Below are 26870 nucleotides of genomic sequence, written 5' to 3'. Positions count from 1 at the left end.
ATAACAGGAGCCTCTCTTCCTATTCCTTGTGGTGTCAACAGCATCCAGTCAAAAAGTAATAACCAATAACTCAAGATATCTTAACCTCTATCTCTGCATAACATAACAGTTAATCAAATATGGCCTCGACTGTAAATTCTAGCATCTCAAAGACTTTAAGTATTTTGAAATGGTATAGCTTTATTTCTCAGCACTCCCCCTTTAAACATATTACCTGTGCTGGTATCTGTTTAAGATTGCATTTTTACTTTTTCCTCTCAGAATTATGTACTAAAATTGCCTTTTATTATTAAGAAAATGTTGATAATTAAAACCTTCATTTTCCAACAAACCACTTTTTAATTAAAGAATGATATCAGTATGCAAACAAAATGTGATGGACTGAGATGGATTAAAAATAGGGGAGTGAACTCCCCTTCCTCAAATAGTCATAAAAACATTTTTGTTACACACAAATACCCATCCTGCATCCCAAGTCTTCTGTTCAAATTTCCCTGTGTATCAAGTTTTTCCTTAAGTGTGTTAATTCTCCCGGCTTCAACTCCTCCATGTGGGAATTGTTTCACATTCTCTCAACGATGCAAGGGAATGGTCAAACTCCTTATTTTATCTGTTAGTGTGTTTCTCATATTTATTTTTTCTTGTTTTAGATCATCTGCTTCAGCTTGCAAATTCATCAGATTGAAGGGTCAGCTCCCGTTCCTGGAGTTTAGATTAGACTGGTGTTGGAAAAGCACAGCAGGTCAGGCAGCATCTGAGGAGCAGGAAAATTGATGTTTCAGGCAAAAGCCCTTTGCCCAAAACGCCAATTTTCCTGCTCCTCGGATGCTGTCTGACTTGCTGTGCTTTTCCAGCACCAGTCTAATCTAAACTCTGGTTTCCAGCATCTGCAGTCCTCACCTTTGTCACGTTCCTGGAGATTAACACAGGATCTAACCTGACCTTGTGAAAGAGTATTGGGAGACTGTAGATTTCTGAAGACGCCATCTTTTGGATGAGATGTTCAACCAGGTGCTTCTACAGGTAAAACAACAAGGGACTGCAAAATTATTGGAGGAACAGGGAGCATTCCTAGTAGTTAGATTAATATTTCTTCAATGCTAGCGAGTTCTAGTTCAGTTGTTGATTATCTTGATTGATTGTTGTGTGTAAGATCTCGCTAGCTACATATCGTTAAGCACACTTTAAGCATTACTGATAAATGTTTTGGACTATCCAGAGGATGTGAAAGGTGCTACATAAAGCATGTTACTTATTTTAATTCACTCAATTTAATGCAATTTGAACAAAATACCATGAAATACAGCATTTTACAAAAAAATTCTGCATTGAGTTAATTATAAAATAAGATATGAATTCCAGGTAGCATATTGATTTTATTAAGGAAATAGTTTAATTAATACATTAATAAGAAGACAATTATCTAATTATGTATAAATGACTTATTTAGGAAGTTGATTTCCAGGTGTTGATAGTTCTTCTAATTTCTCTTGATACTGTCGTTCAGAACGTTTTCTTCGGTACACATCATCTAGAAAAACAAGAAAATCAATAAGTTCAGTGAAAGAAGCAAACTTGAAGCTTTGGTCTCCTTATTTAAGAAGAATCTAAATTCTTTGGAGACAGTTAAGAAGAAGTTTATTAGATGGTCACCTGGAATGAGTGGGTTATATTATAAGGATAAGTTGGATAGGCTGGGCTTATTTCCATTGGAATTTAGAACAGTGAGGGGTGATTTGACAGAGTGTATAAGATCCTGAATGGTCAAACAAGGTGGATGTGAAAAAGATATTTCCTCTTGCAGTTAAGTCCAGAATTAGAGGATATCAGTTTAAAATTAGAGTTCCCTTTTTGAAACAGAAATGAGGAGAATCTTTTCCTCTCACTGGGTTGTGCAACTTTGAAATTCTCTGCCTCAGAACGTGGTAGAAATGGAGTAGCTGAATATTTTCAAGACAGAGATAGTTAGATTCTTGTTAGGCAAGGGAATCTAAGGTTAGTGAAGGTCGATGGGAATGTATCATTATCAATGCTTACAAGTTGGCCATGATCAGAGCAGGCTTGAAAGGTGAAATGGCCTACTTACACTTGTATTTTGCACATAGGGTCAGAAAAATGAATAAAAACCACAGGTCATATTCATTTCATATAGGATGTAGTCAGCTAAAAAGGAGACTTTTAAACCATTAATCCATCCAATCCCAAACATAGGACATCAGGTGAGATGAGTTATAATATGTTGGGTGTTTGCTTGTCTTGGACAAAAATTCATAACTGAATAATTATGAATAATTTAAGCTATGATAGAGATGTGGAGACAAAATTAAACAGCATTAAACAATGTAAAATCCCCACAATTTTAAAGCATTTTCAAATATCAGATAAATTCAAGAAAAGATAAACAACAACAGAAATGGTGCAGAAATTGTTCGAGGTGATAATCTGGGACAAAATTAAGTCACTACTTACACAGGTATGGATTCATTCAGGAAAGTCAGCAAGGGTAGTTATAGCTCCAGATTTGAATTAATGAAGTCAGAAACTGAGGTGGAGGTGGGGGGGGCTTGGAGATTAAGTTGTGGCAAGTGTAATTATACATACTGCTTGCAATAAACTGTCAATTTCACTTTGAGCTATGTTTTGTGATCTCTAACCTACTGGCAAATTTCTCCGACATTATACATATACGAATGCATAGTGTTAATAATGGAAAAAGCGCTTAGGAGTAGATGTGCAATGGCCTAAAAAGGATTAATGCTGAAGAGTGCATTAAGCACATATAATGATGTCACATGGACTTGAGCCAGCGGACAGTTTTGGATCACAATGGTGCAAGGCCTAACTTTAAGGCCTCCCTCATAGTCTCAGTAACAATGTCTTATATATCAGGACTTAGATCTAGTTGCTCTCATGCATTCAACCACACCTTGTTTAACACAACAGATCTTTCTCATTAGATTAGCAGGTGTTTTCATCTACTACAATAGGCCAGCTAGGTCTTTGAGATTCTTACCGGGATTTTGGATTTTAGGATAAAGAAGTAGAAAATTTAAAACAGAGATGACAACAAATTACTTCTCTCAATGCTGGGACATTGAGTAAATTTAAAGGAGGAGATAGACAGATGTTTAACTAGTAGAAAGTGAGGACTGCAGATGCTGGAGACCAGAGTTGAAAAGTGTGGTGCTGGAAAGGCACAGCAGGCCAGGCAGATTTTGAGTAAACTGCCTGGCCTGCTGCACCTTTCCAGCACCACACTTTTCAACAGATGTTTAGCTAGTTGAAGGGTATTGCATGTGGGCAGAAAAGTGGAGTTGAGGCTGAAATGAGGTCAGCCATGATCAAATGGCAGAGCAGTCTCAAGGGGCTGAATTGTTTACTCTAGTTCCAAGTTCTTATGCTCTTATGAAAGAGGATGAAGCAGCAACTCCAGATGGATTTTACACCAAGATGAGATGTGTTGAGAAACTATTGACTGCAGTGGTTCAAGAAGGTGTTCTTAAGATTAATTAGAAATGGGCAATAAATACTGGCCTAGCCAACAATGCCCACATCCCAAGATCATTTAACTGTGAACAAAGAAAGAAACTGGAAAGCCAAAAACAGTGGTGATCCATGAAGACTTGGAGTTCAAGTACAGAGATCATGAAAAGGCATCATTAAAAAACTGAAGGTTTGGGTACAGAAAACCAAAGCCAAAATGCTAATGGATTGCTGGCTTTTACATCTCAAGGACCAACCATAGTGTAAAGGGGTGAAAACCATACTTGTACAAATCTTGATTTGGCCCCACTTGGAACAGGAAAATATTTCCACCAATTAGGGAAGTTAGGACTGGGATAAAGTATAAAAATCAAAGTCAGAACTGAGAGGAATTAAATTAGAAAACACTTCTACATTTGAAATTCTCTTTTCCATAATAGCAAATGAACAAATCAAACCAATTTTAGATCTAAAATTAATATATTTTAAATGGAGCTATGGTATTAAGGGATATGAGGAAAAACTTAGTAAATGAGGTTGAATTGCAGTTCAGCCAAGATCATATTGAATGGTGGAGCAAGCTCAAATGGTTAAATGGGGTACCCACACTCCTGTGTTCCAATTTTAGTGTGAATTGTAATTTCAATGTTTACAGAGATCAGATCAGAATGTAATTGCAAGGTGAATTACTGCAGACTTGTTTGGCTATGGTACTGGATTAAAATGTAATCCATGGAAGTTTGATTCATTACATGTGGCATCTTTCATCAAGTCAAAGCTCATCACCCCAATAGGATGGTAGCTACAAGTTACTCATGGTAAATGCAGACTAGAGACCTAACTGGGAATATAAGATATACTAAAATACATTTTTCAAGAGCAACATTTGGCACACCTCAAATTATGTACATATTGTCACTGGTTTCCTAGTTGCAGCATGAGTTTTGATTGAAGTGCACAGCAAGATTTTTATGCAACTACATTACCTCCAAGTGGGTTGGTCACCAGAGGTCTTAAATTTGCAAATAATTGGTCATAGAATCTCTACAGTAGAGTACAGTACAGATAGAGGCCATTTGGTCCATTGGGTCTGCACCGATCCGCTGAAGAGCATTCCACCCAGACCTACATCACTCCCATTCCTATAACACCCCATTTACCAGAATTAATTCACACAACCTGCACATCTTTAGATTGTGGGAGGAAACTGGACCACAAAGTGAAACCCACACAGACTCAGGGAGAACGTAGAAATTCTACACAAACAGTTCACCAAGACTGGAATTGAACCTGGGTCCCCGGCACTAAGAGGTAACAGCACTCACCACTGTGCTGCTCGGTGTTATGGGCTGCTCATTGTCCCATATTTTTGAAGTAGCAACTTGGGGAATGGTGAGAATGTCGTATTCTTGGGTTTCTGATGATTCTTGATTTTCAAGTTTATGTTGTATGCATGTGCACATTGCATTCATACCTGGAGGGCCAGGACAGCGACTACTCTCATCCTCACCACAAAAACATACACACACACACACATAATCTGGACACCGACCCCCTCACCCTTCCCCCAAAACAGGCACACATAGGCTGGATAGCCAGCCCCGCCAGGTCCTCCACACCAAAGTGTGTCTCACTTATTATTTAAAATTTTGCTCATTCAACTGGAAGGAAACAGAAATAAAGGCAAAATTAGATCAAACGTCACAAACAGAAACAGAAATTGCTGAAGAAACTCAGCAGGTGTGCCAAGATCTACAGGGAGAAAGCAGAATTAATGCCGTGAGTCCAGTGACAACTTCGGATCATAAACCATCATTTCTGCCACCTCCAGTGGGATGTCACCAACAGACACATATTCCTCTCCCCTCTCTTGTCAGAAATTTGCAGGCACCATTCCCTTTGGGACACCCTGGTCCAAACTATACCCCATGGCACCTTCCCATGTAGGCGCAGAAAGTGCAACACTTGCCTGTTTGCTTTCTCACTACCCAAAGGCTCCAGGGGCACGATAGCTGAGGCAGTGATTTACCTGCACGTCACTCAAACTAATCTCCTGTGTTTGCTGCTCACAATGTAGTCGCCTCTCCATTGTGGAGATGAAATGCAGACTGGGTGACCATTTTATGGAACATGTCTGTAAAAATGACCCTGAACTTACAGTGGCTGCCACTTCTACACACCACAGTCATCCTTGGTCAACATCTCAGGTCGTGGGCCTCCTTCATCGCTGCTCCCTCACCACCAGACACCTGGAGGAATAACGCCTTATCTTCCTCCTCGGAACACTTCAACCCCAGGGCATCAATGTGGACCTCAACAGTTTCCTCATTTCCCCTTCCCCCACCTCACCCCAGTTCCAAACTTCCAGTTCAGCACTGTCCCCATGACTTGTCCTACCTGCCTATCTTCACTATCCACTCCACCCTCACCCTGCCCCCGACCTATCACCTTCATCCCCTCTCCCACTCACCTATTATACTCTAGGCTACTTTCTCCCCACCTCTCACTTACCTCTCCACCCTTCAGGCTTTCTGCCTGTATTCCTGATGAAGGGCTTTTGCCCGAAACATCGATTTTACAGCTCCTCGGATGCTTCCTGAACTGCTGTGCTCTTCCAGCACCACTAATACAGAATCTCTATCCCAGGACTGCTGCATTGCTCCAATGAGGCTCAGCACAAGTCATAGAGTCACAGAGATATACAGCACTGAAACAGACCCTTTGGTCCAACTTGTCCATGGTGACCAGATAGCCTAACCTAATCTAGTCCCATTTGCCAGCACTTGGTCCATATCCCTCAAACCCTTCTTATTCATATACCCATTCAGATGCCTTTTAAATGTTGTGATTGTATCGCCCCTCCACCACTTCCTCTGGCAGCTCATTCCATGTCACAGAGATGTCCAGCACAGAAACAGAACATTTGGTCCAACTCGTCCATACTGACAAGATATTCTAAATTAATCTAGTTCCATTTGCCAGCAATTGGCCAATATCCCTCTAAACCCTTCTGCTTCATATACCCATCCAGATGCCTTTTAAAATGTGCTATGAAGTTGAAGGCATGCACTGTACCTTTAAAGAGAGAGTGAATGCTTTTCTGCACTGAGACCTTACAAGAATAGTCTCAGAGTGTACTAGAAAATTGAAACTGTGTAACATTTGGCTGTGAAATAGATACTGGAGTTGGTTGCTATTTTGACAACAATTCAAATTTAACCAATCATTTAAATTATGCTTCAGGATACCAAAAGCCAATCGAGTTTGAATTTATTGTTTTGCCAACATCGAACCAATGAATGATCGATGTTGGTGGTACAAAAAATGCAGGCATTTTGAAAATCAGATGGAGCAACTGCCATTGAGAGATCCAAGACATTGAAACACTCTCTATCAAAGGTCTCTCTTTTCATATGAAACATCCTCACAGTAAAAAAGATGACAACCCAGGGAGATCTTCTGCCAAAAGAAGGAAGACACCAAAGTTGACAGCCGCTGTATGGCTTTGAACTTAGGTTGATGTAATTTTAGTGAGTGTTTTGTTGGACCAGTATATTGTTATAGAGTTGGAGGCAGGTAATAAAAAGTTAAATGAAAGGGGGCTTAGAGTTGTGAGTAGTTGCTGTTTAATGTTCACTTTTAGAGTTAAAGAATAAATTGATTTCAATTTCTTTAAATAGTGGAATTTGGGAGTTCTCTGTCACTCATATTTTAACAGATTATGAGGCGAGGTGAGCTTTTCTGGGTGTTTAGTTTAATTAACAGAGGGGTTCACTGCCTTGTTGTAACAGTTTTGGGGGCGCGGGCACAAGATTTGGACAGGTTTAGATGGATCCTGCCTGAGATTTGAACAGATTTGGAGTACAAAAGATCCCAGCAGATTTAAACATTTGCCGATTAGTGTCCTAGATCTTTAAATAAAATGTAGGTAAGACAATTTGTTTAATTTTGGTTTCATGTGGTTGGTTAATTAAAAGTGAGGGAATTTGCTCTTAAGATTTCTAAAGAAGATGCTTCCCAAATTTGCCAAGAAAGTTTAGAAAGCCAGAGGAAGGACATATTTTTAGAATTAGCAAATAGGTTACAATTGGGTTTAACCAGGACTGAAATTGTAATGGAGTTGGTTAAGCACTTAGGTGAATCAGAGAAACTAGAAAAGTGCAGTAGAGTTAGAAAAACGTAAATTGCAATTGAGGCAAATGGAGTTAGAAATTAAAGAAAGGGAGAAAGAGAGGGGGTGGGGTGAGGAGGGAGGATAAAGAAAGAGAGAAAAGGCTCTTAGTTGAGCAAACAGCAAAAGGAGAAAGAGAGAGGAGGAAGGGAGAGAGAATTTGAACTTCAGAAGTTGTGAATTAGTCAAAGTTAACAGGATGGAGATGAAGAGCGAAGGTAGTGATGTATACAATTATGTTACAATATTGCTACATTTTATGAGAAAGTTGTTGAAGCTTTCTTTATTTCATTTGAAAAATGGCTAGACAGATGAAGTGGTCAGAGAACTTATGGGTAATGCTAGTTCAGACTATGCTGGTAGGCAGAGCTAGTGAGGTATATGCAGCGTTGTCAGATGAGGGGTCAAGAGGTTATGCAGATGTAAAACAGGCTATTTTGAGTGCTTTTGAATTGGTACCAGAAGCGTATGAACAGCGGTTCAGCAACATGAAGATGGAACCAGGTCAGACTTACGTGAGTTCAAAAGAATTAAACATAGTAATTTTGATAGATGGGTGTAGGCTGTAAAAATACACAACACCTATGAGGGTCTAAGGGAGACTATTATGCTGGAGGAGTTTAAAACTCACTTCCAGAAATGATAAGAATTCATGTGGATGAACAGAAAGCTCAAAAAGTGAGAAAAGCAGCAGAGATGGCAGATGAGCATGCATTGATGCAGAAGGCAAAATTTAGCTTCTGATGAGAATTTCATCCTGTGAGGGATAGAAATTAGGAGAAGGGGAGATCACATTACACTACAAAGAGTAGAGCACACTGTTAATAGGTTACCACAAGTGGAAAGAGAAGGCCAAGAGTGTGGAAAGGAGGTGAACGGCCTCAGGTGGTTTCATTGTAATGGAGTGAGACACAGAACATTATAGTGCCGGTGGTTTAAGAAAGGCACTGGGAAAAGATGTTTTCATTGCCAGAAGGTGGAACTCGTAGAATCACAGTCCTGGTCATTGAAGAAATGGTGGCAAAAGAGCCTAAGCCAGTGACATTAGTGAAAGTAGTAAAGGAAACCCCAAGAAAAGTCGAGGAGCTGCAGGAGAGTGCATAGCCTAGGCAGGGGCTGGAAATTGAGTTACTGTCGATCTCTATAAAAACTTCACCCCTGTGGGTAAAGTTTATTCAGGAAGAACAGGGGGACAAGGAAAAGAAGTTATAATTATGAGAAATACAGAATCTAATCAGTCCCAAATAATAAGAGATGAATGTATCTGCATTCTTTCTGACATGTTACCCAAGAGAGTGGTAATTTGTTGAATAGATGGACAGAAATGTGGCATTCCCCTGTGTAAGGTCAGGTTGGAGAGCCAAATCAAGACCGGGGAAGTAACAGTGGGAGTGATTGACAGAGTATCAGTTCCATGAATACAGTTTGTTCTTGGGAACGGTTTAGCAGGATCCAAGGTGGGAGTGACACCCCTTGTTGTGGAGAAGCCAAAGGAAGACTAGGGAACTGAGGAGTTCAAAGAAAAATGCCTTGGAATTTTTCCAGAATGTGTAATAACAATATTCCACTATTATAATTCACAGCAAAAAGCAAAAACTACAGAGAAAGATAAAGGAGTTGAGGTCAGTTAGCAGACACCCTGTTTCATATAATGGTACAGGAAAAACCTGAACAGGAAGAGGGTCAGGTAGAAGTGTTTAGTCCTGAAAGGCTAATGGACTTATAACAGAAAGATGAGACAATAAAAAACATTCTCAGAAAAGGAATCAGAATGCATTCCTATATTAAAAGATAGAATCCTAAGACAAAAATGGGGACCACAACAGGTTAGTGCAGAGGATAAATGGGCAGAGGTGCACCAGATTGTGTTGCCAGTAGCATACCAACAGCAAGTGTTATAGGTAGCACGTGAATTACCAGTAGGAAGTCACCTAGGTGTGAGGAAGACTCAGGCTAAGGTACAAAAGCATTTCTATTGGCCTGGACTGCACAAGGATGTGGTTAAATTTTCCCACACATGTCATATGTGCCAAATGGTAGGTAAGTCACAGGCGCTACTTAAACCAGCACCTTTGTTGCCTATTCCTGCATTTGAAGAACTTTGCATGACTGTGTAGGCCCCCTCCCTAAAACTAAAAGTGTGAACCAGTACTTGCTAACCATAACGGGCATGCCTACCAGATTTTTGGAGGCAATTCCATTATGGAGTATTAAGCCAAAAAGGGTGATAGAGCAGTTAGTAGTTTTCTTCATGTGGTATGGGCCACCTAGAGAGATTCAGTGAGACCAAGGGTCTAATTTTACTGCTAGGCTGTTTTGAGGAAGTCATGGATAGCTTCTGCATACAGCACCTTAAATCGAATGCATATCATCCTGAATCCCAAGGAGCTTTGGAAAGATGGCATCAGACCTTGAAGACCATGTTAAGAGTATACTGTCAAGATTACCTAAATGATTGGGATAAAGATATCCCATTCACATTGTTTGCCATTACAGATGCCCCAAATGAATCTAGTCAATTTACATGCCTTGAGTTAATATTCGGACATGAAGTGAGAGGGCCTTTGAAATTAAAGAAAAATTGACAGGATTGAAGTCAGAGATCTCACATTTTGGATTATGTATCGGAGGTGAGGGAGAGATTAAATCGGGTAGGTGAGTTAGCTAATCAGCGCCTGAAGAGGACAACATAGAAGAAGCAGGTGATAGATAAAAACTCTAAAATTCCGACGTTTCCTGTGGGGATGATGTGTTAGTATTGTTACTAGTGGTAGGAGATTCCTTCAAAGCCAAGTTTATTGATCCCTTTCAAATGGAGAAAACGTTGAGTCAAATAAACTATCTGGTAAAGATGCTGGATAGAAAAAAAAACTATCGGGTATGTCATGTGAATATGAGATTAGATTACTTACACTGTGGAAACAGGCCCTTCGGCCTAACAAGTCCACACCGACACTTCAAAGAGCAACCCACCCAGACCCATTCCCCTACATTTACCCCTTCAACTAACACCATGGGCAATTTAGCATGGCTAATTCACCTAACCTGCACATTTTTGGACTGTGGGAGGAAATCGGAGCACTCGGAGGAAACCCACACAGACACAGGGAGAATGTGCAAACTCCATACTGACAGTTGCCTGAGGTGGGAATTGAACCCGGGTCTCTGGCATTGTGAGGCAGCAATGCTAACCACTGTGCCACCGTGCCAACCAAAATCTTGCTATAACTGAGACAGGGAACTGGAGAAACAGGTATTAATTTCTGCCCTGCAGAGTTAGGAATCAAATCCAAATGTTGTGGAGCTTGATGAGCCTCAAAATATGTTAAACAATGAGGAGTTCTTGAGGAGTGGGACAGGTTAGTGAACTGCCTGTCTCAAGAACAAAGAATCCAGTTAAAGATTTGTTGCAGCAGTATGAGGACATATGTAGGAATAAGATGGGGAGGATTAACACTATTGTGCATGAGGTGGAAGTAATGAATGCTGTTTCAACACTCCTACAGATATAATTCTTTCAAAGCCACACAGTTCCAGAAGGAAGTGGATGCGATGCTCAACAAAGATCTCATCGAACCAAGTCAGAGTGAGTAGACTTCATTGATCATTTTAATTCTAAAACCTGATGGGACTCAACGATTTTGTGTAGACTATCAGAAGGTCAACACTGTACCAAAATCACTCATACCTATGATCAAAATTGAAGTACTGTATAGAGAAAGTTGGACATGCCACTTACATCACAAAGTTGGACTTACTGCGTGGTTGTTGGCAGGTACTTTTATCAGTGAAAGCAAGAGGAATTTCTTCATTTGTAACCCCAAATGGGCTTGATGCCTTTTGGAGTGAAGAACGCACTTGCCACATTTCACAGACTCATGAATACAGTTGTGGCTGGATTAACTAAGTGTGCAGTTTATCTGGATGATCTTTAGCGAGCCATGGAAAGATCACATGGTAGAGTTGGGATAGCTCGTTGAACAATTACAAAAAGCAAAACCGGTAATAAATCTAAAACAGAATTCGCGAAGGCAGAGGTGACGTTCTTGGAACATAACAGCAGTCATAGAAGGTTGACCCCAAGGAACACCAAGACAAAGACCATTGAGGAATTTCCACAATCAACCTTGAAGCATTTCGATTTTTGGAATTAAGCTGATTCTACCGGAAATTTGGTCCAAACTTCAGCAACATGGTGGCACTGCTAACAGATTTACTAAAGAAGAACACTAAATTTTGGTGGACAGAAAAGTTCAGGAGGCATTTGATAATTTAAAAGCAGTATTAACCACTGCACGAGTTTTAGTTACACCAAATTTTTTGAAAGCCTTCAAAGTTGCAATCGATGCTCGCAATATAGGAGTTGCAGCTAAAGGAAGATGATGTTGGAATCGGATGTCCAATTGGCTACCTTTCAAAAGAAACCCACCAGAAAAAATGCTCTACCATCGAAAAAGAAGTATGGAGTTTGGTACTGACTTTACAACATTTTAATGTTTATGTCACAAACAATGTGTCAGAGACAGTTGTGTACACAGATCACAATCCTGTTGCATTCTTGGAATGATTTAAAGACAAAAATATTAGACTATTTTGTTGGAGTCTTATGTTACAGACTTTTCATTTACAAATGGTACATGTTGCGGGTCATAATGTGATAGCAGATGCATTATCTCTGATTTAAAGGATAAAAGGACAGATAAGATGGATCAGATTCCAATGTTATATGTATGTTACAGAAATTAATATGAAAGTATAACTTAGATTAATGACTGATGTATTTCATTGCAATGGGATTAAGAATTAGAACGGGCGGCACGGTGGCACAGTGGTTAGCACTGCTGCCTCACAGTGCCTGAAGACCCGGGTTCAATTCCCGACTCAGGCGACTGACTGTGTGGAGTTTGCACGTTCTCCCCGTGTCTGCGTGGGTTTCCTCCGGGTGCTCCGGTTTCCTCCCACAGTCCAAAGATGTGCGGGTCAGGTGAATTGGCCATGCTAAATTGCCCGTAGTGTTAGGTAAGGGGTAATGTAGGGGTATGGGTGGGTTTCGCTTCGGCGGGTCGGTGTGGACTTGTTGGGCCGAAGGGCCTGTTTCCACACTGTAAGTCTAAAAAAAAAATAAAAGAAGCCATCTTTTCATTATAATGGTTCATTTTTTTCTTAAGGTGGGAGGTGTTATGAAGTTGAAAGCATATACTGTACCTTTAAGAGAGAATAAATGTTGTTCTGCACTGAGAGCTTACAAGAGCAGTCTCAGAGTGTACTGGAAAATTGAAAATACGTAGCATTTGGCTGTGAAATAGATACCGGAGTTGGTCACTGTTTTGACAACAATTCAAATTTAACCATAGTTTAAGATATGCCCCAGGATACAAAACCCAATTGAGCTTGAATTTATTGTTTGCCAATGTCGAACCAACGAGACAATCTGATGTGAGGGATGTAATGGGCGGTACGGTGGCTCAGTGTTTAGCACTGAAGCCTCACAGCGCCAGGGACCTGGGTTTGACTCCAGCCTTGGGCAACCATTTGTGTGGAGTTTGCACGTTCTCCCTGAGTTGGCATGGGTGTGCGCCAGCTTCCTCCCACAGTCTAAAGATGTGTAGGTTAGGTGAATTGGCCATGCTGAATTGCCCATAGTGTTCAGGAATGTATAGGCTAGGTGCATAAGTGAGGGATAAATATAGGGTAATAGGATAGAAAAATGGGTTGGGGTGGGATACTTTTCGGAGGGTCGATGTGGACTTGTTGGGCCAAATGGCCTGCTTCCACGCTGTAGGGATCCTAAAATTCTATGATCTATGAACAAAAGGCAGGCATTTTGAAAATCAGACAGAGCAACTGCCATTGAGAGGGACCCCAGACATTGAAACACTATCAAAAAGGTACTTTTTCATATGAAACATATTTGCAGTAAAAACGATGATGACCCAGGGAGATCTTCAGCTGGAAGAAAGACCAAGATGACACCTGCTGTATGGTTTTGAAATTAAGTTGATATAATTTTAATGAGTGTTTTATTGGAACAGTATATTCTTATAGCATTGGAGGCAGGTAATAAGCAGTTAGGAGAAAGCGGGGCTTAGAGTTGTGAGTAGTTGTTTAATGTTCACTTTTGAGTTAATTGATTTTATTTTCTTTAAATAGTGGAATTTGGGAGTTCTCTGTCAGCCATATTTTAACAGATTATAAGGCGGGGTGAGCTTTTCTGGGTGTTTAGTTTAACTAACGGAGGGGTTTCACTATGATGTCATAACAAATGTTGTAATTGTACCAGCCAATACCATCTCCCATGACAGCTCATTCCATGCACACACCACCCTCTTTGTGAAAACGTTTCCCCTTAGATCCCTTTCCTTCCCCTACAAAATCTCAGCCTCCAAATCTCCAGGAAAAATAACCCCAGCCTATTCAGCCTCTCCCTATAGCTGAAACTCCCCAACAACAGCAACAAGCTGGAGGAACAGCATCTCAGGTTCTGCTCAGTGGCCCCACAACATTCAGAAGTCAATACTGTGTTTGATAATTTTAGAAACTGAATACCTCCTCTCGTGTCCTTTACTCATCCCCAAACCTGGTCATGGCACAAGCTGCTTTCAGTGATTCCTATTAGCAGCGCTTCTCTTACTATTATTTATATTTTGTCTCCCTAATTGTTTCTCTCTCACTCTGTCTTTGGATTCCATCTCCACCTATCTACATAACCCTCCCACTCCCAGTCTTCAGCATAAATACCACTTTCCTAGCTACTATCAGTTCTTAAAAAGGGTCATTGAACTATTAACTGTTTTCACTCCGCAGATTCTGCCAGACCTGCTGAGCTTCTCCAGCAATTTCTGATTGTTTTAGACCTCCAGATCGACAGCTCTTTGTTTTAGTTGAGATCAGCCTTATTTAATAGCAGAACCGGCTCAACGGCCTATTCCAATAGCTAATTGTTTTAATTACTATTAAATCAAAAATAGGCATGTTTATGACACCAATAGCCAGAAAGCCACAGAATGACAGGAGAAAAGCAAGATTCAGCCTGAGATAAATTCTAAAGTTTAAAAATCCAGGGACTGTACAATACAACTCGGGACAGATAAACAAATTACCATTGGGTTTGATTTCACGAGCTGCCTATCGCGAAGTGCTTTCCAGCCAATGAAGTGCTTTTTGTAATACAGTCACCGTGGCAAACGCGGAAGTCACTCAGTTACACTTACAAAATGTTTCGTGCCCAATGCGTACGTTTATCATGATCCACTCCAGCACACCGCCCAGCACAAAGAAACAAGGCAAGAATCGGTAGACCCCGAGCTGCCGCTTCCCGGGGACTAAATCCAACAGCCGCTTTAGCCGGGTCCTCAGCAGCATTGCTAAACCCGGCCGACTTCAGGTCTCCGGCTCAGGCTTGATCCCGATTCAGCGGAACTAGGGGCAGAATCCACAGGCTTCAGGGCTACTCCGGGATTTTTGGGGCGATGTGAAGGAGTGGCTGAAGCCTCGGCTTCCATGCACCAAGGCAAACGTCCTTATGTTGTCAGTCTCTGCTCCTTCTCACAGCGCATTACCGCTTTACGATGTTGACCTTTCACCGACTCACGGCACCAGGAAAGTACCAACCCCCTCGTCAGTGGAGCTGACAACCTATCATTGCTCACGATTCAGAAGGGTCCGAGTTCAAGGCACCTTGGCGAATACAGTGTTGGTGTATTGACACTTCTCATTTCACGTTATCACAACTCTGGTGTCATATTTCGTCCTGGAATGACCTTCGAAACATATATTTGTACCATCACCGAGGCATTCCGTTTGAATTTCTGTATTGTCAACCAAATCTGCCTCTTCATCTGCTTCACTAGTTTCTATACACACAAACAAAGAAGGATACCACTTTGACTGGGACAATACACACAAGCTAGGACAGGTGAAATGAAGATACACACGAGAATTCTTGCAGGCATGGCATTCTAACCAGAACGCCATAAAAAAACACATAGGACTTCCCTTGAAAAAAAGAACCTGCAATTAAATCACCCACCTTAAGAAACCAAAACCTATAAATAGATAGATGGGATGAACCACGATTGCTTCACTGGAGACTCTCACTGATGACATTACCTAGTATGGTGACGAAATGTCTGAAAACAAACCTTCCAGCTCAGCGAGCTAACTTACAAAGACTTAATTTCAATATTTCCTATTTCCTCTACCTACACGGAGATACAACACTGTGGACACTGGAAATCTGAGTTGAAAATAGAAAATTCTGGAAATAATCAGCACAATCTGTGGACTAACAGAATTATTGACTGGAATTTATTCTCCCAATCTCATCCACCGACTTCTTTGGGAATAGGCAAGAAGGCATAGGGAAGATTATAGAATCAGTAGTCACTTTTCCACATTTTTTGTTTATGTCAGGACAGAGAAAATTGAGGATGGTTTTTCTGCGTAGAGGCCATTAATTGGCTGCTTTTGGACCTCAGCATACCTCAGTAGCAAGTACAGTTCCTGCTGAAGAGGTCCACTCCCCTGCACAACACTAAACCATCCCCTTGCTAGTCTGTCTTGACTGGCTGATCCACTCAGCTGTGTTCCAGAACTTTCACTACAGTAGATGCTCTCGGTCCTGCTGTCGTCCCAACCTTAATAACGTTGCAACCAGCTCTTCAGCTAGGTGATAGAGCCACCATGCAATCATTAAATGCAGTTTGTTTCCCTATCTACAGATGTTGGGATCTGCTGAGTATTGATACCATTTTCTGTTTCCATTTCCACTTCCTTTTACTTAACATTAATGACAGGGCCAAATTTGTTCTTTACCTTTAATATCCTAGCCTCACATTAATCACAGTCAAATAATTCCACAATGTTTAATATTTCATTTTGCATTTCTCATACCATTGAATTTCTCAACACATTGTTTGACATACAATATCTTTGTTAATACTTGTATTACCATGATCTTAGCTACTTCTCTCACACATTTTCAGTTTCATAGTTGATATCTTACCTAACTGTTCCTTTCTTTCTATATGATTGTTTGCAGCTCAAAAACTCTTTGGAAGTGACTTGATACACTTTATCTTGTAAACTCTACAATTTAGGGTGCTTTCTTCTCTCTTTTGGGGAAAATAAATGTTGAATACCAGGTGACCACTTTTCCCTACTTATTTTTAGATTTTATTGAGCAAAGCCTAATTCCAGAATTCATTTAAGACCAAATTGCAGTACTTTCCTGTCCACAAAAAAGTCCATGTGAGAATTATAGAGCTCAACAGCTAAATATGTGGTAAAGAATTCAAACCTTTTTAGAAAATAATTGGAGTTAAGTGTTCTCATTCATTATCAAACGTACCTTTATAATCAGAGCTTTTGCCTTAAATTATCATATGAAACAAACATCTGTCATTGAATTTGCATCAATTACCTTCACATATTTTAGAAGAGAGTTAAAGGCTATTGACCCTATATTTTGGGATTAGGTTATGGGAGGAAAGTGTTGACAAACGAACTACAAACACTAAAGGTCACTAAAGGTCTATTTTTCTCTGAACAGATACTGCCAGAGCTGCTGTTTTCTCCAGCACTCTATTTTTGTTACTATTTCCCTATCTATATTTGCAGTTATCCATCGATCCATAATTAAATTGTTGAAGAACCAATAAAGATGAGGGCCTCAATCTAGCACTTCCTAAGATGACAGTTTTCTTCACGTCAGAAAATAAGAGAAATGTTGGAGGTTCTAAGTTTGGGTGATACTGGAGTGTTATGCAGGTGCAATTGATGGTAAACTGTCTAGAGAGAACTTCTTGTTGATTGTGCATTATTACATACAATTATCATGATACATGTCACATCTGCAAACTCTGAATTTTTTTTCCCCACAGTAACAGAAGCTGCTTTAGTGGTTTCAGACACATGGGGCTGAATATTGCATTATATTATGCTATGGTCCTCCCTAATTTGGTTACAAAGTTGGGGAGTGGGGAAGAACGTCTTGGGTCTTGATGACTTCCCCACAACAAGTTAATATTTGAGCAGTATTAATTGCTTTAAAGAGAGATCTACACCCCAGTCTCAGGCTGAAGTTCCACTTAGAGAGCTGCTGTAATCAGATTGGCTGATAGCTCTGTCGTCAATGCAGCATAACTACAAAAGTGACCACTGCTGGGATTATGGATTTTTCCACAATGCTGAACAGTCCAGGTAATTCTGGGGACATAAGAAAATAAAAATAGCAGCAGATGTAGGCCATTCAGCCTATCAAGCCTGTCCTACCATTCAAGGTCATGGATGACTTTCCCCAGGCCTGAACCCCTTTTTTGTTTCTGTTCCTCTTAGCCGTCAACTCCCCAATATTTCAAAAATCTATCTACTTCCTATTTGAAATATTTCTATGACCTAGCCAACTTTGAAGGGGAGAATTCCAGACATTCACTCATTAGGGAAAGAAATTTCTTCTCATCTTAGTTTTAAATTAGTGTCCCCTTGTTTTGTACTATTTCCCCTTGTTTAAGATTCCCATTAGCAGAAACACCTTCTAAACATCTACTCTGTTAAGCCCCCTCAGAACCATGTATGTTTCAATTAGATCACCTTACATGCTTCTAAACTCTAGTAAATAGTTTAGCTGTTCTTGGTAAGTCAATGCTTTCATCCCAGGAAACAGCTTGGTGAATTTCTTTTAATTTGCCTCCAGTGTGCATCCTTTCTTGAATATGAAGCCAAAACTGTACACAGCATTCTAGGTATGACCTCACCAACGTCCTGTACAATTTCCCGATTTTTAAATTCCAGTCATTTTGCAATAAAGCCCAAAATCCCTCTTGCCTTCTTGATTATTTGAAGCATCTGCAAGTTGATTTTTTTGTATTTTATGCACAAGAACACCCAGATCCCTCTTTGCTACACTTTCTTAGAGTCTCTCCATTTAAATATGAGTTTGCCTTTAATTCTAAAATGCACACACCTTCCTTTAATAAACTCCATCTGCCAGGTTTTTTCCCCACAATGTGCCAACCTCTCCCTGGACTGAGGCCCTTCAGAAAAGGGATGGGAAGTAGGCGATAGGAAAATCACCTGCTAAATTTTAAATCACCTGATAAAATTTAACACTGACTTCTCATCTGCAAATGTATCAGTGAATGACTATAAAATTCCACCCTTGCAAAAGAATCTAAGACTCAGGTGCAGGAATTGACCCACATCTATATGTTGAAGATTGATTCCTCTGCGAACAAATCAGTAGGAAATCCAGACCACAATAGCACAGTAATGTAGTTCTTAAACATGATAGTGGGATTTCATTTTCACTCACAGCAGATTTGTTCTTGGGGTCACAACACTTTCTGTCCAACATTCCAGAACATCATAATAAAGTCTCTCACAAATTTTATGTTATTAAAAGTAAAGCGAATCACACGTTTCAAATTTCATAATCTAAGGAAAAAATGAGAATCTTGTTCTTTGGAAATCTCTTCAGATTTCCAACTATTAAAACAAGTTGCTCTACCAATTGTTTTCAAAGAGACTTCAAAAAATGAACATTTAATATATTTGAGGAGGGAAACTTACTGCATAACAATTTTTTTTAGTTATAATGAAATTGTGTATAAAATATCCCCCTTCCACTTTAATATTGTTAGACTAATTTTTCCGATGTGTATCTTATCATGGGGTGTGCATCTAGAGTGTGGTCATTTGGTTTCACTGTACACAATTAACTATTTATGGTTTTTTTTAAGGGGGAAACTTACAGAAAGCTTGGAACATGTCACTTATATGATTAAATGATTTAAGCACTATTTTTCATTGATAGTCACACATGTAACGGGCTACCAATGATGTAACTGAATATTCATAAACTGTCCATGGACAAGCAATATTGTTTAATGATTAATAAAAGAATGGAAAGCATCTGAATTGAGATCAAGCTGTCTGAGTTCAAGGCCTAGTGAATAAAATCCACAAGATGTGATAATATAAGTTACAAGCAATCCTTGAATGTACTTTTCTTTTTATTAATGAAAAATGTTCAAATTAGACTCATTATAACACAAATGTACTGAGCAAGCATACTTATTCTCCCAAGTACCAGTGAAAAATTAAACTGAATTCTATCCAAGCGATAGAATCAGTGCAAAAATATAATAAGGTTTCCCATAAGACTATAGCAGAGTCCAACAGTAGTAAATTGAAATGTCCAGTAACAGCGTATTTAAAAAGTCTTTATAAAAACAAATACAATTTGACCCTACAAGAAATGCAGTAAAATAAATTGTACTACCATTTCCCCATAGGTACTAAAACACAGTCACACTTTTCACATAACTCTTGCATCATAACAAATGATGGTACTGTAACAGCAATTCACACATTATTCCAGACTGTATGCATGCCGAATATTTAGTGTGTCCCGGAGCATGATGTCACGTAATCGCCATAGGGCATCAACCATGGTTGTGTGAGCACCTTTACTCTTTAACCAGTGAGAGGGCAACCGACTCTCTTGTTCTTTAGTAAGGTGGACATCTTGCCTTCTTGCTGTAAAGGAGCACAAGATAATGTGATATGTGTGTGTATGTATTAACTATCATTTTGGGCAAGCGTGGCTCAAAGTTGAAAAATAAAGCCACAGCATGATCTCTCCATTCAAAAGCAAAATAATGCAGATATTGGAAATATGAAATAAAACACAAAACACTGAAAATACTCAGGAGGTAAGGTAGTATTTGTGAAGAGAAACAAAATAAATTTCAGGTCCATGAAATTAGAAATCTTCATTTCAGATAGAGTGCACCAATCCAAAATATTATCTTTGTTTCTCTCCATAGGTGTTGCCAGACATGTTGCATATTTTCAGTATTTTATGTTTTTATTTCATGGTCCCTCCACTACCATCCTGCAACTGAAAATTATTTATACACGAATGCATTAAAAATCCTCAGTTAGGAGTAGTAACATATTCAAAAATTCAATCGAGAAAATGCAAGCGGATAAGGATTTCTTTTCATTTACCAGATATGAGTGTAAACATTGTCATTATGTTTTTTTCCTGATTAGGTTCAACAGAATTACCATATTTTGAAAAAGAAAGATGATATGGCCCATATTTTATAAAGTTGCTATTTCAGTCAATTTCTCAGCAATTAATTTTTAAACAAAATTAAAATGTTTAAAGGCTGAAACATCAGGGGTTTGTGACCTGGGTGTGCTGATGAGCAAATTACTGCAGATGCTGGAAACTGTACTGAAAACAAAAAATGCTGGAAATCACAGCGGGTCAGGCAGCATCCATGGACAGAGAGCAAGCTAACGTTTCAAGGCTAGATGACTTTTCACCAGAGCTGAAGTGAAGTGTGAACAGGTCAGCATTTATGTAGTAATGGGGTGAGTGGAGTGGTAGGAGAGAAAGGCAGCTGATAGTGCAGATTAAGTTGACTGGAATGTGAGAATGTCAGACTGGCTGTGCCTAACTGCCTAATTGGGAAGAGCAGATAATCCCACGAGTGAGGGGAGGGAAAAGAGAACATGGTGACAGAGAACGTAACACTTAAAGCTGAAAGAAAGGGAAGGAATGGGAGTGGGTTCACAATCTGAAGGTGTTGAACTCAATATCAACTCCAGAAGGTTGTAAAGTGCCTAGTCTGAAGATGAGATGTTGTTCCTTTTGTTTGCACTGTGATTTGCTGGAGCATTGCAGCATGCCGAGGACAGATAAATGGGCATACGAGAAAAATGTTATGTTAGAATGACCGGTTACAGGAAAGTTGGGGTCATGTCTGCGCACAGACTAGAGGTGTTCTGCTAAGTGGTCACCCAGTCTGCTTTTGTTTTCTCTAATGTAGAGTAGAGCACATTGGGTGCAGCGAATACAATAGATCAGAATGGAGGAGGTACGGGTGAAATGCTGCTTTGCCCAGAAAGACTGTTTAGACCCTTGGAAGCTCCAGTGAATCACAGCACAAACTGGAGAAACAACATCTCGTCTTAAGATTAGGCACTTTACAATCTCCTGTATTTAAAACTGAGTTCAACACCTTCACCCATTCTTCCCCCTTCTTTTAGCTTCACTTGTTGCATTCTATATCACCATGTTCCCTCTTCCCTTCCCCCATTCCAAGGGGACTATATCTGTTCTTCCCAGTGTGGCAGTTAGACACATCATTGGAATGTGCGATTGGCAAAACAATTAGCAGCCTTTCTCTCCCAGAACTCCACTCCCCCCATTATCGCATAAATGCTGTCCCCTCCACACTCCATGTTAGCTTTGACGAAGAGTCAGCGAGACTCGAAATGTTAGCTTGCTCTCTTTCCATGGCTGCTGCCTGACCCACTGTGATTTCCAACATTTTCTGTTTACAGTACTGATCTCAGTTTTCAATGTATCCAATATCAGAACGGGTGCCGCCTTGCTGAATTTATGCTCGGATTTCAAAAAGAGCTAAAGAATACCTTTCAAGGCACAGTGAACAACACTTATTATTGTTAATAAAGCGTGGCACTGGAAAAGGCACAGTGGGTCAGGCAGCATCCAAGGAGTACGAGAATTGATGTTTCGGGCAGGACCCTTCTTCAGGACTCAACACTATTATTATTCTCAAAAGCAGTACAGGAATAAGACCTGGCCTTCGGTCTTCTAGAGTCTGTTTCCCCAATCAATGCGATCATAGTTGATCTGTAACTGAACTGAATATAGAGTATGCACTTTTTGACAAATTCATTAATACCTTCTGTTAACATAAGTCTATCAATCCCAGTTTTAAAATGATCAATTCATCTGGTATCAATTGCTATTTGTTGAGTTCCAAACATCTTTCACCATCTGTAAGTGTTTTGTGATTTTACTACAGAGGTTTATTTAGCTGAAGCAAGACTTTTGTCCACTTGTATTCTATTCCTCTGGATATAAAAGCTGACATAATTAATCTCTTTAATCTTATATGTTTTTGGCCTCCCAAATGGCTTTTCGGACTTTAGCAAATACCCTGTTTTGTACTCTTTAGATCCAAAGTAGATGACCTCATATTTGCATATATTAAAATTCACTTGCCTTACTTTTAGAACTTCGAAAATAATAAGATATTTTAAAATTTTTTTATAATAGATACATTGCAAACCAGCACCTATTTATTACTCCATGTCAGTAGCTTGAAAATCTAATGCATTATTTTTGCAAATAGCTGCATTAATTAATGACATTCTTTTTGTAATTATTAATTACATACATTGCATATTACCTGAAAGGGACTGGTCCCACTTGCTTACAGTATTACAGTCAGCACTAAGCCCCTCAATATATCTCAGGTAAGCTTCAGAGTGCAACAACCGCTGAGTTTTTGGTGGAGGAGCCACAAACATCGGTGTTGATGGCTGCTGCTGGATAGTCTGCTGAGCTGTGACTTGTGTAGGATATGGAGGTGGAGCCTGCTGACCCTGAGCTCCAAGATTAGGATGAATACCAATCTAAAACAGGAATTATTGTAAACATTAAGTTGTTGAATTACACTGTATTAGAATTACTAATCTCAGCTTTTACTGTAAAATGTGATTGTAATGATGCCTAGCATTTCAAAGCAATGAAGGTAAATCAAATATTGCAAAAGTACCCAAACAAATAATCTATTTTACCTGCTGACCATATGGTGTTCCTGTCGTGGTCACAGTTGGTGATCCTCCCACCATGGTAGTTACACTCTGACCGATAACACCTGCAGTTTAAATGGAAGACATTTCAGGGGATCATGAAAATTTAGGTGACACTTAATTCAAACCCAACCAACAGTTCACTATGCTTAACTGTAGTTTGATACTATTATCTGAAGATAAACTGTGCTTTTTAAAAAAAAGGTGGCTTTTCAGCTAAATTAACTTATGGAAAACAGTTATCAAAATTAGTCTTTATTTAATAATGACTCCTTTTTCACAGAAGGAGTATGCAGAAGACACACAACCCCTCAAGCCAGTTCCTACAATAGATCATGATTGATTTCTAACAACTCCAATTTCCCACCCTAACCACATATTCCTTGAAGTTCAAAAATCCATTAATCTCAATTTTCAACCCACTCAACAACGAAGAACCATCAGCATGCTGAGACAGAGAATTTAAAAAGACAGATAATTTTCTGAGTAAAGAAATTTCTCCTTGATTCAATCTTAAATTGTTGGCACTCTACAATTCGGAGACCAAATTCACTAATTCTTGGTTTTCCTACCAGTTGAATTTTAACTAGAAGAAGAAAAAAAAATCAGTGGTAAAAATGTGACACATCTTCAACTGTTGAGTTTTCAATATAATCCTAATTGGGAGATGCTAAGTGGTCCAGTGATTCTCCATGGGCACAAAAAAATGTTTAAACTAACTTCCTAAGACTCTAGAAGGTGGTCTAAAGCAAGACCTGTAAACACTAGGAGTCAGTTACCTGACCTTCCTTAAATATTGTGTAGCCCTGTTTAAAAACCAGCAAGGAAATACAGATCTTAAACCGAAAGAACTGAGGATGCTGTAAATCAGAGACGGAAATAGAAATTGCTGGAAAAGCTCAGCAAGTCTGGCAGCACCTATGGAGGGAAATCAGAGTTAACATTTTGGAAGGATCACTTGACCTGAAATGTTAATTCTGATTTCTCTCCACAGATGCTGCCAGACCTGCTGAGATTTTCCAGCAATTTCTATTTTTGTCACAGATCTTAAACCTTTGTCAATATGGAAATTTACAAAAAAGCATGCTTATATCAGATTTAATATGTAACTTCTGTCCACAGACTCTAACCTGAAGCTACTTCACCTGCTTTTGAAATGGATGGAAAATGACAAGCAACTTAAACAATTTCCAAACTAAAAGATCACAATTCAGACAAAGTGTAACAATTAAATGATTCAAAACTTGAGCCTCAAAGTGTTTAAAGTAAAGTTGCATTTTTAGCACCACGTTTAATTCTTTTCTGCTGAAAGTTCCTGCCATAGCCATCTTCACAATTACAGAATCAATAAAGACATCACTTGTAAGTCAAATGATGCACCCATAGAAAATTGAATGCTCTTTCATATACTTGAAAGAACACAACTGACAAAATACACCTGAATCAATGATGTAGCCAGCTGTTTAAATACTGAAAATATTTACAGCAACTACATAGAAGAGTGCCCTGAAAGTGCAACTTGGCAACTTTAACATCAAAACCTTAAATTTTATTTTGCATGTTAAGTAGTAGAGCAAAATAATCTACTGAACATGTCAAGACTACTGAGAACCACCTATGCTGATAAAGATATGTAAACTTTATGGGATATTAGAGAATACTTGAAAGGATTAAGGGTAGCTTTCACTCTAAGAAGAAGCTGGGTAGGTAGCACAAAAGATAAAGGCACATTCAGGGACGAAGAAGACAATAAATTAATATTTTCTTTCAGTGTTAATGAAGAAGGAAAGCGCTGCCAAAATATTAGTACATGCAGAAATTAAAGGAGAAGATTGGATGAAAATTCACAGACAATATGCAAGAGAAAGGCTGGCACTGCTTACAGTGGATATGTCATTTGGTTTGATAGCCTGCATCCCAGATTGCTAAAGGAGGTGGGAATGAAGATAGTGGAAGAACATGTTATCATCTTGCAATCTTCTCTATGTGGAGCTGGTGCCAGAAAATGTCAAATGTAACACTGTCATTCAAGAAAGGTTGCAAGGTAATTCCTAAAACTGTAGGTTGATAATAATCTGGGGGGAAAAAAAGCCAATTTTGCATTTATCAAAGAGATCTAGCATGCATTTGTAAAGGGAGAATGTGGTATTGTTGCTGGACTAGTAATCCAGAGATGCAAGTAATCTTTGTAAACAGACAGCGAAGTTTGAATTGAACATGAAAATGAAAATCTATTAATAACCATGAAAAGTAGAACATAGAACAATACAGTGCAGAACAGGCCCTTTGGCCCTCGAGGTTGCGCCAACCTGTTGACTATTCTCAGCTCGTCCCCCTATACTGTCCCAAAATAATCCATGTGTTTAAATCTCCCTAATGTGGCTGAGGTGACTACATTAGCAGATAGGGCATTCCACGCCCTTACCACTGTCTGTGTAAAGAACCTGCCTCTGACATCTGTCTTAAATCTAACACCCCTCAATTTGTAGTTATGCCCCCTTGTACACGCTGATGTCATCATTCTAGGAAAAAGACTTTCACTGTCTACCCTATCTAATCCTCTGATCATCTTGTACGTCTCTATCAAATCCCCTCTTAGCCTTCTTGCCAATGAGAACAGGTTCAAGTCTCTCAGCCTTTCCTCTAAGACCTTCCGTCCAGACCAGGCAACATCCTGGTAAATCTCCTCTGCACCTTTTCCAATGCTTCCACACCATCCCCGAAATATGGCGACCAGAACTGTACACAATATTCCAAGTGTGGCTGCACCAGCGTTTTGTACAGTTGCAGCATGACATTGTGGCTCCGGAACTCAACCCTTCTATGAATGAAACCTGACTCACTGTATACCTACTTAGCAGCACTATCCACCTGGATGGCAACTTTCAGGGATCTGTGGACATGCACTCCAAGATCCCTCTGCACATCCACACTACTAAGAATCTTTCCATTGACCCAGTACTCTGCCTTCCTGTTATGCTTTCCAAAGTGCATCACCACACATTTAGTTGCATTGAGCTCCAATTGCCACCTCTCAGCCCAATTCTACAGTTTATCAAAGTCCCCCTGCAACCTGTAACATTCTTCCACACTATCTACTACTCCACCAACTTTAGTGTCAGCTGCAAATTTACTAATCCAGCCATCTATGCCTGCATCCAAGTCATTTATAAAAATGACAAACAGCAGTGGTCACAAAACAGATCCTTGTGGCACACCACTAGTAACTGAACTCCAGGCTGCATATTTTCCATCAACTACCACTCGCTGCCTTCTTTCAGAAAGCCAGTTTCTAATCCAAACTGCTAAATCAGCCTCAATTCTATGCCTCTGCATTTTCTCCAACAGCCTACCATGTGGAACCTTATCAAAGGCTTTAATGAAGTCAATTTATACCACGTCAATTGCCCTACCCTCATCTACATGCTTCGTCACCTTCTCAAAAAACTCGATGAGATTTGTGAGACACGATCTGTCCTTGATGAAACCACGTTGACTATCTGAAATCAAAGTGTTGCTTGCTAGATGATTATAAATCTTATCTCTTATAATCCTTTCCTACAACAGAAGTAAGGCT

At 39.6% G+C, this 26870-nt stretch overlaps 2 protein-coding genes across 8 annotated transcripts in view; both read right to left on the bottom strand.

Moving 5' to 3' along the window:
* Nucleotides 1-1356: 1356 nt before the first annotated feature.
* On the bottom strand, nt 1357-15301 carry LOC132822288 (ubiquinol-cytochrome-c reductase complex assembly factor 5). Its single transcript, XM_060835473.1, has 2 exons — nt 14866-15301; nt 1357-1531 (listed from the first exon to the last, which is right to left on the bottom strand). Exons 1-2 carry the CDS (start codon nt 15014-15016, stop codon nt 1443-1445), a joined length of 240 nt encoding a protein of 79 aa, XP_060691456.1. The 5' UTR covers nt 15017-15301; the 3' UTR covers nt 1357-1442.
* Nucleotides 15302-19695: 4394 nt separating this feature from the next.
* pbrm1 (polybromo 1) overlaps nt 19696-26870 on the bottom strand; it is a 98619-nt gene continuing 91444 nt past the window's right edge. For all 7 annotated transcript variants that reach the window (XM_060835466.1, XM_060835471.1, XM_060835472.1 and 4 more), the window contains 3 exons: nt 23279-23358; nt 22888-23113; nt 19696-20191 (listed from right to left, as the gene is read on the bottom strand). In XM_060835466.1, the coding sequence (XP_060691449.1) occupies nt 20025-20191; nt 22888-23113; nt 23279-23358 (473 nt within the window). In that variant the 3' untranslated portion in view covers nt 19696-20024. The remainder of the gene's footprint in view (nt 20192-22887; nt 23114-23278; nt 23359-26870) is intronic.

Source organism: Hemiscyllium ocellatum, chromosome 14 (assembly GCF_020745735.1).
Source record: "Hemiscyllium ocellatum isolate sHemOce1 chromosome 14, sHemOce1.pat.X.cur, whole genome shotgun sequence".
NCBI lineage: Eukaryota > Metazoa > Chordata > Chondrichthyes > Orectolobiformes > Hemiscylliidae > Hemiscyllium > Hemiscyllium ocellatum.
Note: the sequence above shows the minus strand (reverse complement) of the source record. Positions and strands in the feature narration are given on the sequence as shown.